This window comes from Indicator indicator, chromosome 13 (genome assembly GCF_027791375.1).
Source record: "Indicator indicator isolate 239-I01 chromosome 13, UM_Iind_1.1, whole genome shotgun sequence".
NCBI lineage: Eukaryota > Metazoa > Chordata > Aves > Piciformes > Indicatoridae > Indicator > Indicator indicator.
The window spans coordinates 24,081,123-24,094,965 of NC_072022.1; the positions used below are offsets into that span (position 1 = coordinate 24,081,123).

General features: G+C 36.4%; 1 protein-coding gene across 7 annotated transcripts in view; it reads right to left on the reverse strand.

Moving 5' to 3' along the window:
• Nucleotides 1-13,843, reverse strand: part of NLGN1 (neuroligin 1) — a 329,968-nt gene that overhangs the window by 217,531 nt on the left and 98,594 nt on the right. For 3 of the 7 annotated variants that reach the window (XM_054385696.1, XM_054385694.1, XM_054385693.1), the window contains one exon: nucleotides 1,420-1,479. The exons of the other annotated variants lie outside the window; for them this stretch is intronic. In XM_054385696.1, coding sequence (XP_054241671.1) covers nucleotides 1,420-1,479 — 60 coding nt within the window. The remainder of the gene's footprint in view (nucleotides 1-1,419; nucleotides 1,480-13,843) is intronic. 7 annotated transcript variants of the gene reach the window in all.

Genomic DNA, 13,843 nt, shown 5'->3' on the forward strand with positions numbered 1-13,843 from the left:
TGGCCTCTTAGACCTAAATGGATCAGAATTAACTTAATTAGTTCTGAATAACATGAAAGCTTTCAGAGGAGATTTTCAGTTAGGTTCTTCTTTCAAATCTTGGACCAACTGGTGGGCTTTCCTTCATATGTTTAACACACACAGTCAGCAGAGGATCATAAATCAGATATGTATCAGATTGTGTGTTTGCTTGTAAATCTCTGTTCAGTTGTAGGGTAAGAAGTTAAATGTTCATATTTGCCTCCCTTCATCTTTTGTGCTAAGATGCGTGCCTATGTTTGAAAAAAACACTTAATATTCTGTGTGATGAAAAATTTCTTAATTATGAGCCTTGCAGTTTACAAATTAACCTTCATCTTGGTATCTGGCAAAAAGAAAGCCAGACATCAACAGAGAAGCAAGTGGCAACTTTACTGGTCTTATATGGTAATTTGTTTTGCTCATTGACCATAAAATATACAAAGTACGTGTTTAAGATTCAGAATTTTGAAGCACATCTACTTGAAGGGATGAGACTGCTCAGGAGAAAGAGCCCCTTGTTACCATTTTCATAGCCCTGAAAAAATATCAAATCTGCATAGCTTATATGATTAACAGACACAATTCATAAACAGAAAAATATGCTTGACATTTCAAACTTTCCATTTTACTTGGTAATAGAGTGTTCTAAGGGTCAGCACGAGCAGACAGGTATCTTTATAAGCCTGTAGAAAACAGAAGGGATCAGATTCCTGTAGAAGACATCATTTAGCTCCATTGAAGTCACTGGTGTTGCACAGAGCCTCACCAATTGCAAAGAGCCCTTGCCATTTTAAGGGTACTTCTCTTCTACAAGGAGGTGGAGTGGTCTTGTGTTTGTTTCTATTTGTTCATGACAATGTAAATGCAGAGGGATTTATATTTGGGGAAATTCAGTTGCTTAAGAGACACTTTCTAAGAATTTCCTGTATTTTTTCCTTTTATAAAACACATTTTTTACTTTTCTCAAACTGAGGTCAGTGAAAAAAGAAACATCTTTGTACTTGGTGAAATACATAGGGTTAGAAAACATGCAAAAAGGTGTACAGAGAAACTTTAAAAGAGTGTTAGTTTAAATAGTATGGACAAAATTCAGTCAAAAGGTGGGATGCAACATATCAAAATTCCATTTCAAGAAAACAAAAAACCCTCCTCTTTAAATATTGTTACTGGTTTGTATCAAAACGTAGAACTTAACAACATTCTTTCTTTTAAAAAAATTAAAAATATATATATATATAACAACAAGCAAGAAGACAAAACACATCAAAAATGGGAATTAAAAAGAAAAAAAAAAAAGAAAGAACTCTTCAAAAGAAGACAAGAAGTCAAAAAAAGAGGGGAGAAAAAAGATTTTCAGGGATCCTTGTCATGCAAATCAGTTTGGCGGCAAAAAAATACCTTCATCTTCAGCACCGTCATTATCACCTAAATCATCTGTCTGTTTCTTTGTAAGGGGACCTAGGATTGAGAACGGAGAAAATGGAGGAAAAAAGACAATTCAAGAATATACAAGACTGAGGAAAAAAACAGTGAATATTAAATCCCCATGGGTGTTTCAAGAAAAACATTGGCAGGGAGGGAAATCTTAGTTTATAACAACCAATTCTTCATTACTTTTATCAAACATTACAGCAAAGCTTCCCTAGGGGGTATGGCTATTAGAAACATCTAGCACGAGAATCAAAGAGTGCCCAGTGCTTTATTGTTTTTAAATGAAGAATCAAAGCTTGTTTACTAAAAGCATACCCACCACAAACTTAATTTAATTGGTTTTTCTTGGTTTTGTTATTAGGAATAGCAGAGACAAGAACTGCCAAATTACCTCTCGCATTTGGTGCAATAAGGTTGTTAATAAATGGCTTGACAGTTGGTTTAAATAATATTTTCTGTGAAATGCTAATTCACATTTCTAAGTTCAATCATTTAAGCTCATGCTTTACAAAGATAAGCATGGGTTTGGCTTTTTTTTTTCTTTTCTTTTTTTTTTTTAATTTGACACACTCATTACATTCTCTTTTCAATAGAATTGTAGATTCCCTTGAAACCTTTGACTACCTGCTGAGATATTTGTAAAGAAACATGAAAATCCATATGTAAACTAGAAACAAGAGCAAAATCCCAGACCAACTGAAGACAGTGGGTTTTGCCATTGATTTCAGTGGGGCCAGGGTTTCACACACAGTGTACTGAAGTGGCATTGAATATGGAATTGAAGTTATAAGTTGGGCAAGACACACAATGCCATAAATCCCTTATTTCTGTAAAGGAATTGTCAAGATAAAACTCTTCCATGCCCGGAACCTGTAGCATTAATAAGTATTAATAGATTCATGATATTCTCCAATGGGAAAAATGCCCACTCCTTTACTGAGTAATAAAAATATACACCAGAAGGAAAGTCAAAGGCCATTCTGAAAATATTTCCACATCATATATTTTACACACTTACGCACAAACAAAAGACAGTTGGAACTCAGCATTATCTTTCCTTTTTTTTCAGAGCTCTCTCATTTCCATGACATTCTGTAATTTGCATGCAAAAAAGCAATCAGTACGAACACAGGACTAAGTAACACAAAAAAAAAAAAAAAAAAAAAAAAAAAGAAAAAGCCAGCCAAGCACAGAGTAGAAAACAAGAACTTTCTCATGCATAAAATAGCAATAGACAAAAAACAACCACAACAAAAAAGAGATGAACAGTATGTGTTGATATTTGCAGTAAATGCAGGCAAGAGACATGCATTAACTATAAGCACTATGGAGTATTAAAACATTTGTATTTAAAAAGCTCTCTATCTCTGTTATTTTACAGAATATTAGTCATTCAGCATTAAACCTGTCATTTGTAGGCAAAATACCATGTATTTGAGTAATGCATTTAAAAAAACATAAAACTCATTAAATGTTTGTACCAGGTGCATGGCTTTGAAAAACAGAGACACCATGAAATTTTAACTGTGGATGTAGGACCTGGACCATATTATCAAAACCCCAAAACTGAATACCTTAATTACTGCGTGAGGCAGGAGTACAGTTTTAAAGTAATTCTAAATACAGAACACTAGAATTATACATCAGAAATTAGACACAAGCATTTTTATAGTCATACCTGCAACAATCACTCTGTTTAGTACAGAGCCTCGGTGATGCTATAGCTTAATACAAGCCCTGAATATAATCTTTACAATATATGGTCTCCAGATAATGTGACCCTGTCCAAATGCACACATTCAAATGTCTTGATGCCCATCATTCTCCTACCACAGCAACTTTATTTCCAAAAGGATAAAACCAGAAAAGTAAAAGATGTATGCAAAGAATAATAATTCCACAGTGGGTTTTCAGCATTGTGAGCAGGAAGAATGAACTTAAGAGCTATGTACTTACTAGAAAGCCAGACACAGCCAAAGGTATGTACATGTGCACATTTGAAAGGCTTCTTGTTATCTTGGAATATTTTTAAAGTCACCAGAAACTAGCAACTGGAAAAACAAACAGCATTTCTCCAAATAACTTGCACAGGGAGAGGCAAATTCTTTTCTGGATGAAGGCAAGCCAATGAATGTTATATTTTTGTAATTACTGGCCTTTGGGAGGTACTTTTTGTAGATCATAGTTCCAGGTCTTACAAGTAGCCACACTCTGCATCAAACATCTCAAAGCAAATGATCAATCTCATACTATCTCCAGTTTTACAATATGGTGAAGCATAACCAGGGTTAGCTATTACAAATAACCCAAGTAGTTTTGGTATTTATACAGTTAGGAGTTTCTCTGAAAACCACCCAAAAAATTAGACCATCTTCCTTATTTAGAGAATTATTTAGGTTGGAAAAGACCTTTAGGAACATTGAGTCCAACTGTTAACCCAACACTGCCAAGTTCACCACTAAATCATGTCACTAAGTCCACCATCCACAAGTCTTAAATACCTCCAGAGATGGTGACTCAATCCTTTCCCTGGGCAGCCTGTTCCAGGGCTCAACAATTCCTTTTGCAAAGGGGATGACCTATTTTTACATTGTCATAGATTAAACATTGCTTTCTAATACACCTAGATATCTGTCTCACAGCACTCTTGTATTGTGGCTCTGCTTGACGCAGCTCCTAAGTAGGACATTGCATTCCTGATGGAGACGTGTGGCAGACCCAACATGTGTTCTGTTAAGAAAGAGACAAAACAAGATTCCTGCCACAAAGTTGCTCCAGTCTGTAAATATAATGGGCCATCTCTCAGCAACATCTAGCTTAGAGAAACACAGACCAAAATGCTTCAGACAGATTTTCTGCTTCCTGGAGTTACAGTGCTACCTGAGGTCTAGAAACAACAGCAGAGTTTAGTCCCCATGCATGGGGACTGAAACTGTGTATCTATTATCTGTTCTTTCCCTATACATAGAGGGATGTCATGAAACTTCATCTGTATTTGTAAATTGCTCTGAAATCCCCTAGAGAAATGCCAGCTCAAGCCCCATGGTGCACATGGCTGTCCAAAATGGCATGGAGCACCATCAAGTGATTCAATCTTGAATCCTCAAAGAGGAAGCAGAGCCCTGAGCTTGACTGTTTATGTTCTGTGTTGCCTGTTTCATGTATGCCTGCTGAAGAATCTTTCTGAACTCATGAAAGTAGTATTAAGAGATGACCTGGATTCGACTTCCACCCATTTCAGTAGTAATTTTCATTTTGTTCTCTAGATAACAGACTACATTGACTAGCAGCATCACTGTGTCTGTATGATCATGAAGACTGATGTCCCAAGTCCTTACTCTGGAAACCATGCTGAAACCACCATCAGATAAACAAAATAAAATCATATGGAAAGATCCTACAAAATATAACAGCAGTAGCCATTTTAAGTAAAAATATATCAGGACTGAAATTGCTTAGGCAACGTATAATTTTCAGTTATTTTCTCCAGGTTTGAATTAGCAGTCTACAGAAAGTTTATGATTTTGTAAATTAAATGGATCCCTCAGCTAGATTTATTTCTTTAGCCTTGACTGTTTGCTCAATATATGATTCTTTACAGCTCTTTCACCTTTTTAATATTCTTTTCAGGTAACAGTAACTAATTATTTTTTAAATACAGATACTAAGACATGATGGAGTAGGAGGCAATGAAACAAAACAGTACAGATTTCACAGAATTATGATTGCCAGAAGTCTTTTGCCCACAATTGCTTTCCACTGTTGTTCCATGGTAGCTTCTCTTCCTCTTTCATAAAGGCTCACTTATCCCTCCTCTTTTGAGTATTCCGCTTAACAAAAGTAGGCATCCATTACAAAAAGACTGGTTTACTGTGTTTAAGACAAAAGCCTTCAAATAAATATGTTGCTTTATTGTACTGGCCTAAATTTTAGCTAACGTTTATGTAATAAATATCAACAAATTAATCAAGTACCATAAATAAGGAGAGGGGGTGAAAAAGGATAGTAAAGCCTCTAAAATGCTGATGTGAAGATGATTTACTTGTCAAGAGACTCTAAGGTTTAGTCTCCTGTTGCTGCATACCCATAACTCTCAATAATGCTAATGGGAAAGCAGACCCCTAAGTCAGTTTAAAAAGGGGAAGAAGCGATTACTACGTTTTATGTCTCCTAAAGGCAATGAATAGTCTTGCTACCAAAGCTAAAAGAATGCTGTGTGCAGGATGAACTCCTAGCAGATTCTCTGCTCATTTCATTTAAAAACAGTTCTTACATTATTTAAAGGGATACTCAAATATTTACTCTGTTTGTATTGCAATCAATGCTAAGGAAGTAACATGATTCATTTTAAAATATAGACAGTTGACTACTGCATTTTTGCAGATGGCTTTCCTGTGCTCAGAAGAGGAGAAATAGCAAATCTCCTGTCCACTTAGCTAAGGAATAATTATGTGCTCAGAAATAATTAAAGTCCAGCCATATTAATTCTTGGGTTTATCATTCCCTTTGATGGACTAAGGTACTTTCGCTCCCAAATACATTAAAGCTGATTATAAATTCTCTCTTTATGGTCTTGATTCGGCAGAAATTATCTGTGGCCTTTTGGACTGCATGTGTGTGGGAGGCATGGAAGCTGTGGATGTCATTAGCTCTTTGGCCTGGGAAAGCCATTCATCATCAAAAAAAGTCATGCTGCGAGCTGACAGCATTTTGTGAAACAACAGTGCAAATCCTCTAAACTTAATAAAGCTGTGCTTATGTATACAGCCATTGTTTGGGTCAAAATGTTCTCCTTCAGTAATGAGAAGAGTGAGAATGAAATAAAGGACCTTTTGCATTAGGTTAAATAGACTCCATGGATCTAGCAATTTAGGAATCTCTCTACTAATAATTGCACTTCGAGTTAAGGTGTCTGTTCAATACAAAGGGAAAGAGATGAGATTAAGGCTGACTGCAAAACTAACACAGGTATTAGAAAAATTCACTAAGTGGGCTGCAACATCATGGAATCTGGTGGTGCACATTACATACAATTATACACTTTAAATTTACTTAAGTGCTTCCATCCATTCATTGTTATTTCTTGATTACCTTATTTTTTTAATTGAGCATTGAAGATCTATGAAGTGAAACTGCCTCACCTTTTCAGCCCTACCCTCAGATCCAAATAGAAAATAACCAATCCTTTGTTATTTCAGCTGTCCTTATGCAACAGACCCTCCAGCTTAAAAAAAAGGGGGAAAAAAAAAGGCACAAACAAACATAAAACCAAAACTGTGTAGCAGATGTTAGCTGAGGCACAGTAACATGTTGTACCTATCTCTTCTTTTTAATTTAGAAGAAATCAGTTATGAGTTATAATTAACAATCTTCAGACCCCAACATTTTCAGTGAAGTGAATTCAAAAATCAAATTCTTCTATGTTGAAATTAAAACATTGCTATATAATAATTTTTCCTATAAATGTAATGACGAATTGCATAATAGCTATCTGATGAATAACTGTATAAAATCATCTTCTTTCATTTGAAAAGTAGAAAGCTGCCAGCAAAAATAGAAAACTACAACTCTTTACAGAAAAGAGGTTTGGAAGGTACAAATGGCAGCTGGGTCTTAAGAAACACTTAACTGAAAAAAAAATCTCTATTATCATACTTCGTTGCAAAAGACAAAACAACCTCCTTTGTATTTTTTCTTATTACTGTCTCGCTTTCACCACATGCTCACTCCCCTCCTTGTTATTTTTCCCATTTAAATTCCTTTCATTTCCATATTGTACTTTGTAATATTTGTACTTATCAGCAGGGCAAAGCCCTGGTCGAATTTGCTTTTTGATGATAACATTTGCACTCATGTTTTAACAACAAAAGATGGCACAAACCTCAGCGCTTCCCATCCTACTACCTGATTTGTGATGACAATCAAGCACTGTAATTAGAGCTGCAAGTAACTCAAATTTGCATCTGCAAGTGAATGACAGGTGCAAATTGAACCCACAAAAGGGCTGCCAGCTTTCTTTGAAAATTTACATGTATAAATGCTTTGTCACTAAAGAAGCTATTCTGACACTTCAAGACTAACTCCTGCTGTGTCTTTTATAACAGCACATTGCTAAAGTGTCACACAGAAAGAATGTCTAATCCCAAACCTTTTTATTCACAAGATTAATCACACTGGCTGAATCTTGATTTCCCTTAAATCTGAAGGAGTTTCATTACTGAACACTAGATCTGTGTGAATTTAAATGAGATTAGAATCTGGAAATGGAGATAGAATTTCACCCCCGTGCTTCCCGTTTTAGGTGGAGCCTGAAAGTCTATGTATTCTCAGAGGTGAAGGCACTTTATGTTCACTTGTCCTGTGGAGAGCAGCCCAAATGAAGCTTCATTTCAGGCTCTCTTTAAATCTCATTGCCTTTGCAACTCTATAAATCCAATTTCCTTTTTAGAAGCTTAGGTTATGTGATATGCCTTTCATGGAGTCCTTGTACTTATGTGGATCAGCACAGCTCACTGGGTGAGCCACGGTCCCCTGCAGCCCATCCTCACAGCAGCCAAGTTCAACCCTGACAATGCACACAGCACACACACCTCACACTTCTGGATGTCTGCCTACATTGCACACCCTGACAGCATCCTGCCAGAGGATGGATAAAGCTCTGCTCCACCCTGATCAGTACAGCAGTGCACAGACACAGTGGTACCACTCAGGTGGATGAGATTTGCCAGGTTCAAAGATAGCACAGGTACTTTCTTCCTGATTTTCCATAAAATACAATACAAAATACAAAATACAATAAAATTCCATAAAATAAAGCTTATATCCATGGGGAGCTGCTTGCTAATCCTTCTAAGGTTACAATGAAAACTTAGCTTGTGTATGGAGTATACTTAGCACATGGAGGAAGCAATTCAGTGGATAACTATTCTACTCATAATAGCTTCTGAACCACTCTGACTTCTGTTTTAGCTGATGGGGGGAGGAGGAAATTACACTGGAGAGGGGAGAGAGTGAAAGTCATTCATTCATTTTCTTTCCAGTGAAAGTAAGGAAATGACTAGACATTTAGGGTGAAGTAGTAGCTGTTACAGAATCATTAAGGTTGGAAAAGACCTCTAAGATCATCAAGTCCAGCCATCAACCTAACACCACCGTACCCACTGAACCATGTCCTGAAGCACTCATCTCTACACTTTTGTTTTAACACCTCCAGGGATGGCAACTCCACCACTTCCCTACACAGCCAGTTTCACTGCTTGACCAAATGCTTGTCCCACCCATTGGAATTAGGCATGAGGAAAAGGATGTTTTGCAGAGACCAAGATTGCCACAAAGAGGCCAAGGTTGACATAGAAAAACAGAGCCCAAGCTGTTAACCAGGAACACTGCTGCTGGAGTAAACGGCTCCAGAGTTGAGGGATAGGTAGGTAGCAGACCTGGAAAATGAAATTTGTAAGCTGTTATATGGCCGTTATCATCAGCATTTACCACTCCAGTGCCACCTCACTTGCTTGTGGCACAAGTTCATGCAGCTTTTAACATTTTACTTACATTAATAATTCATGTTGTTTTACAGATACTCATATTCCAGGGTGACACACTGTTGTAATGAATTGAATGCAACATTACACAGCTGTGCCACCACCTGAGCTTTTCAATCCTGAATCAATTCCCTCTCTCTACAGGTAATGACTGCAATACAGATCCTAATGAAGACTTATGCTCACGCTTAACTTTAAGCCTCTGAGTAAGTTGTCTGAAGTCAACAGGCTAAATCTCCTAATAATATAAAGATAGATCCACTACCATTAACAGAACTGCTCCTCTTTGCAACTGGGCCAGGAGGTCAAATCAGGAGTAAAGGCTAAGCAGGAACAAGCATCCCAGATTTCTAACTTACCTCAGTTATTCTGTGGATAAATCTAATCAACAAATAGAATTTCAATCTCTTGAAAATACTACCATAGCTCTGTGATGAAATTAAATTTTCCTTTTTATAAATGCATTGCTTTTCATCTGTGTACATACAAATAAAACTCTGCATTCATTTTCTACGGTTTGCATAACTAAATTCCTTCCTGAATTTAAGGAAGATATGAACTTGGTTTAGACCACGAGCTTGAAAAGAAAGATCATATTTATCTCATGCAACAGAACTGAAGGTTTGTAATGTTAAGATCCAAACATTTTGTTTCAAGAGGAAGATTTGCAATTGCCATCAATATATCAACATTTATCTTCACTTTCTTCCAAAGATCTCTGTAGTGCAAGTCAAGATGCAATAAGTGCATCCTTCATATAAGGAGACACAAAGAGATGCAGCTGAGAAAACCATCATCAATTCAGGTAAAACTGGTAAGGTTTGCTCTCTTTTTGCTGCTTTTGTGGGTTGGTTTTTGTTTGTTTGTTTCCTGTGTTATTTTGTTTCAGAAAGGTAGGGTGGGTCATGCACAACAACAAGGTTATCACAAAGCATTCTCTTCTACCTCTTAACTTTAAAACCAAAATATGATTAAAACTATACTTAAAAAGAAAAAAATTAAAAATCCATCTTCTTTTTTTGTTTCATTGTCATTTGTTTCCTTGTCATTTCTGTTCTCAGCCCCAAAACAACTGGACAAATAACTTTTGTAATCTTGTCCCCACATATCTCCCTCTGGAAAGAAAGTAACCCAGAACAGCAGTGTCAGCAGGTGAAAGAGCTTTGGGATTCTTGCACACGTAATTTCTTCTGCCAGGGCCAAACTCTTGTCAGTTTGCCTTCAGCTGGAAAATCCTTCTCCCCAACCAACCCTAGCAACTGCAGGGGCTGGTGTTACACCAGCTATATAGTTTTGTTTATGGCACAGCTGAGCATACAGTCCAGCTCTCTCGAGACCCAGTTTCACAGCCTAAATAGCAGAGCAAAATGGTCTTCATGTAACCATGTAATTGAACATTGCAGAGAAAATCAAGTTAATTGTGCATAATATTTTCATATAGAGTTTGGAATTAAATAAGTTCTCCCACCCCTCTCCTCAATGTACTTCATGTCCTCTGGTTTTAAGCCACATGCTTTGAGCTCTGCATAATTCACTGTACCACTGCAACCTGTGCAGCATCTTGCCATCCAGAAATCCATATGGTATGCTCTTGCATACCATAGAGATCATAAATAATGCACAAGTGGCATTTTCTCAATTTTCTAAATGAGCTGCTATCAGTAAAAATTCTCCAGCTGCCTGACAGAGCTGAATTTCTTCATTTCATTCAGTTTTGTGTTGAATAGCTAATTGCAATCCAAGCTCCTCCTTGCACTCAGCAGGCAGAGAGGGGCAGGAAGTTATAGGCAAAGCACCTTGTGGATCAACTTTTCAATTCCATCATATTAAATCCAAATCACTGCATTTTTTGCTGTGTTTCGTGCAGTGCAAGGAAAATCTGATTCTATAGTGATCAACTTAGACATCATGTGTGTCAAGTCACCCACAGCAGGCTAAATTAGGCAGAACTGCATCCTCCATAACTGTGAAGGCTTGTCTTCAGCTTTGGACAGAACTTCCCACTCATCTAATGCTGATGCTAGTACCTGAGTCAGAGAGTTTCCTTGTTCTTGTTATCATACCCAGGTTTGTCTCTTGTAATGTCAAGGGCAGAGATAGTATTTCTGACTCCTTACATCTATCTGGATGGATGGTCGTATTTAAATATTTTTAAATATTCATACGACAAAGTTTTTTTTCCCAGAAGATAAATATAGATTATTTTCTTTTAGTTATGGCTATATATGTGTTAACAGGCAGGTTCACCTATGTGCCTTTTTAACACAGAGAGTTTCCTCCTACAGATTTGAAGCCCTAGGCTTTACTGACATATAAATACAAATAAATTAAATATAATTAATACTGATACTAATAACCTGATATTCAGAACTACAGTCTGTCCATTAACTTGAATCTTAAACAGGATAAAGATACTTCAAGTTAAATGTTTCTCCACTACTCAGAGCTTTCAAAGCATCCTTAAAAGACTATTTAATAGTGACTGTAGTCACCAGCTTTTAGAAACATAATTATATCTGCTCTCATTACCACACCTTTTGACAGAATCAAAGTGCATAGCTCTGAGAAACAGTGATGGGAGTACTGAGAGGGCATCATTTATGTAAAAGGCTGTCAGAAGGAAAGTGCCTGGCTTCACTTATTTTCTCCTATTTGCATACTGTATTTTTAGAAGAGCATAATTTTAGGCAGGAAAACTCAAAACATCTCAGCACTGGAGCAGTCACAAAACAAGAACAGCACAGCCAGCAGCTGAAGATTAGTGGGATCAAATACTTGTCATAGGAAAAATCATTTTCCTTTTGACATGTTTTCAGTATTAGCATGGCTCTTGTTTTGAAACTACAGTTGACTTGCTCTGCATGTTATATTAAGGATTCCCAAATGGATAGATAAAATCCTTATCTTGAATGGAGCATGAAAGGAAATCAGCACATCACTTTGAATCTAGTAGAGGTTACAGACAGGCAGTGATACTTGGGACCACATATTTACACAGTGACTGTCAACTCCTGTATGGACTGAAGCTTCCCAACCCCAGTAGAAACTCTGCCTTCGTGCTTACTGTTTAATAATTAAACACCTTAACACAGAAGCTGGTGAACAGAAAATGATCATCCAAATAAAACAGGTTTACAAAATGTCAAGTCTAGGACTACAATATATTCTTTACAAAAAGTATATGAAATTTAAGAGCAAAATGTCAGAGTAGCCCTTGCTTCCATTTTCACAACAGCCATTTAGGTGAGAGTTGATGGGTTTGGGATGATATGACATTTTTGATTCTTTATCTGCTGACAATAAGCATGCTCTCTGGAGGACAGCAAAAAAAATGCACAGCAGATAAAAGCATAACATTTCTCAGCCCTGGACAAAAGGTACTCTCACTTCTGGCTTTATTTGTTTCCCTTCTCAGAAATCTACTTGCTTAGGATGACAGTTACCAGAGATTTTATACTGAGTTATGTTTCTTTTTTTTTTTTTTTTTAATCTGACCCCAGTGGACTAAAAGGTACTTTATTTTCCCAAGCAAATCTAGAGAATTTATATAAACAGTATGAACTACTAAATTATAATGATGGTCCATGGTTTCATGCATGAGTCCTTTTGACAACAAATCAGAAGACAAATGAAATATGGCATTGTCTAACACCTAGATACATGACATTTAGTGACTTTATACTCACTTTAACTCAGTGACAATTATCAAGGTTTAAGAGTAGTTTCTGACATGATCAGAATACCTTCTGTGTAGAAAGTAAACAAATCCATCGGGAATATTTCTGAGAATATTTGAGCAGTCCTTAGGAGCCTTTCCCAACTCAACTGAAGTCAGCAAGAAGATATCACAGTCACCCAAGCCCCTTTCCTACTGAGCAGAATGAATGCCTACAGCAAGTATAGCAAACTACTGGCACCAGAACAATATTTTAGACTAAGAAACCACCAAACAAACTGGGGAAAAGGAAGGTTATTTCTGTATTGGAGTGCTAACAGCCTGCTGCTGTGGAGCAGCAAAGACTGCTTTTCCTTATGGACCCAACAGTACAGGTAATCTTTGTTCTTGTTTTCACTTCAGCATCAGTAATGAGTAGCTTCCATACTAGGAGGTACGATTTAAAATTTATCCTTTTCCTTTAAGATTATAGTTTGTTAGCATTGTGGATTCAATACAGGTTTGGCAATGTTAGATACATTCCAGATCTTCAGCTAGGAAATTATTAACTAAACTAGATGCAGGATATTTAATGTAGACAAATGGGAACAATCCAATTAACTTCAATAGATTCTGAGAGCTTTTAACTCATGCCTTCAGACATATAGATGTGCTAAATGTATATTAATTTTGTGATTTAGAGGTAGCAGAAAGTTTTAGAAATGTATATGGGCACCAATGACTTCTACATTCTTTGCTAGTGTCGGAGTTAAAAATAATTCTCCTTCTCTTGGGATTTAATGTGTACAATTTCAGTATATCTGATGGAGAAAGAACAGATGCAGACAGAACAGTTTCAAATAAAAGAAAAGGAACTTTTTTGAAGTAACAATTATAGACATAATCAGGTTTCTATATAGACAAAGCATGAATGAAATGAAGTTTGTTGAATTAATTTCTTCATTTAACAGAAAGCAATTTAATAGCTTTATATTGTCAGAAAGTGTTAAAAAGCAGTTGATTTATGCTTCAATGTAAGGCAGTAGGACCACCCTTCCAGTTAGTATTATTTGTAAATTAAAAGTACAGTTTGTAAATTAATTTAATAAACTAGAATAACTAAATAATTGTTTAAAATTTAATAAACTAGAATAACTAAATAAAAAATATATATGTAAAGTTAAGATTTACTCAG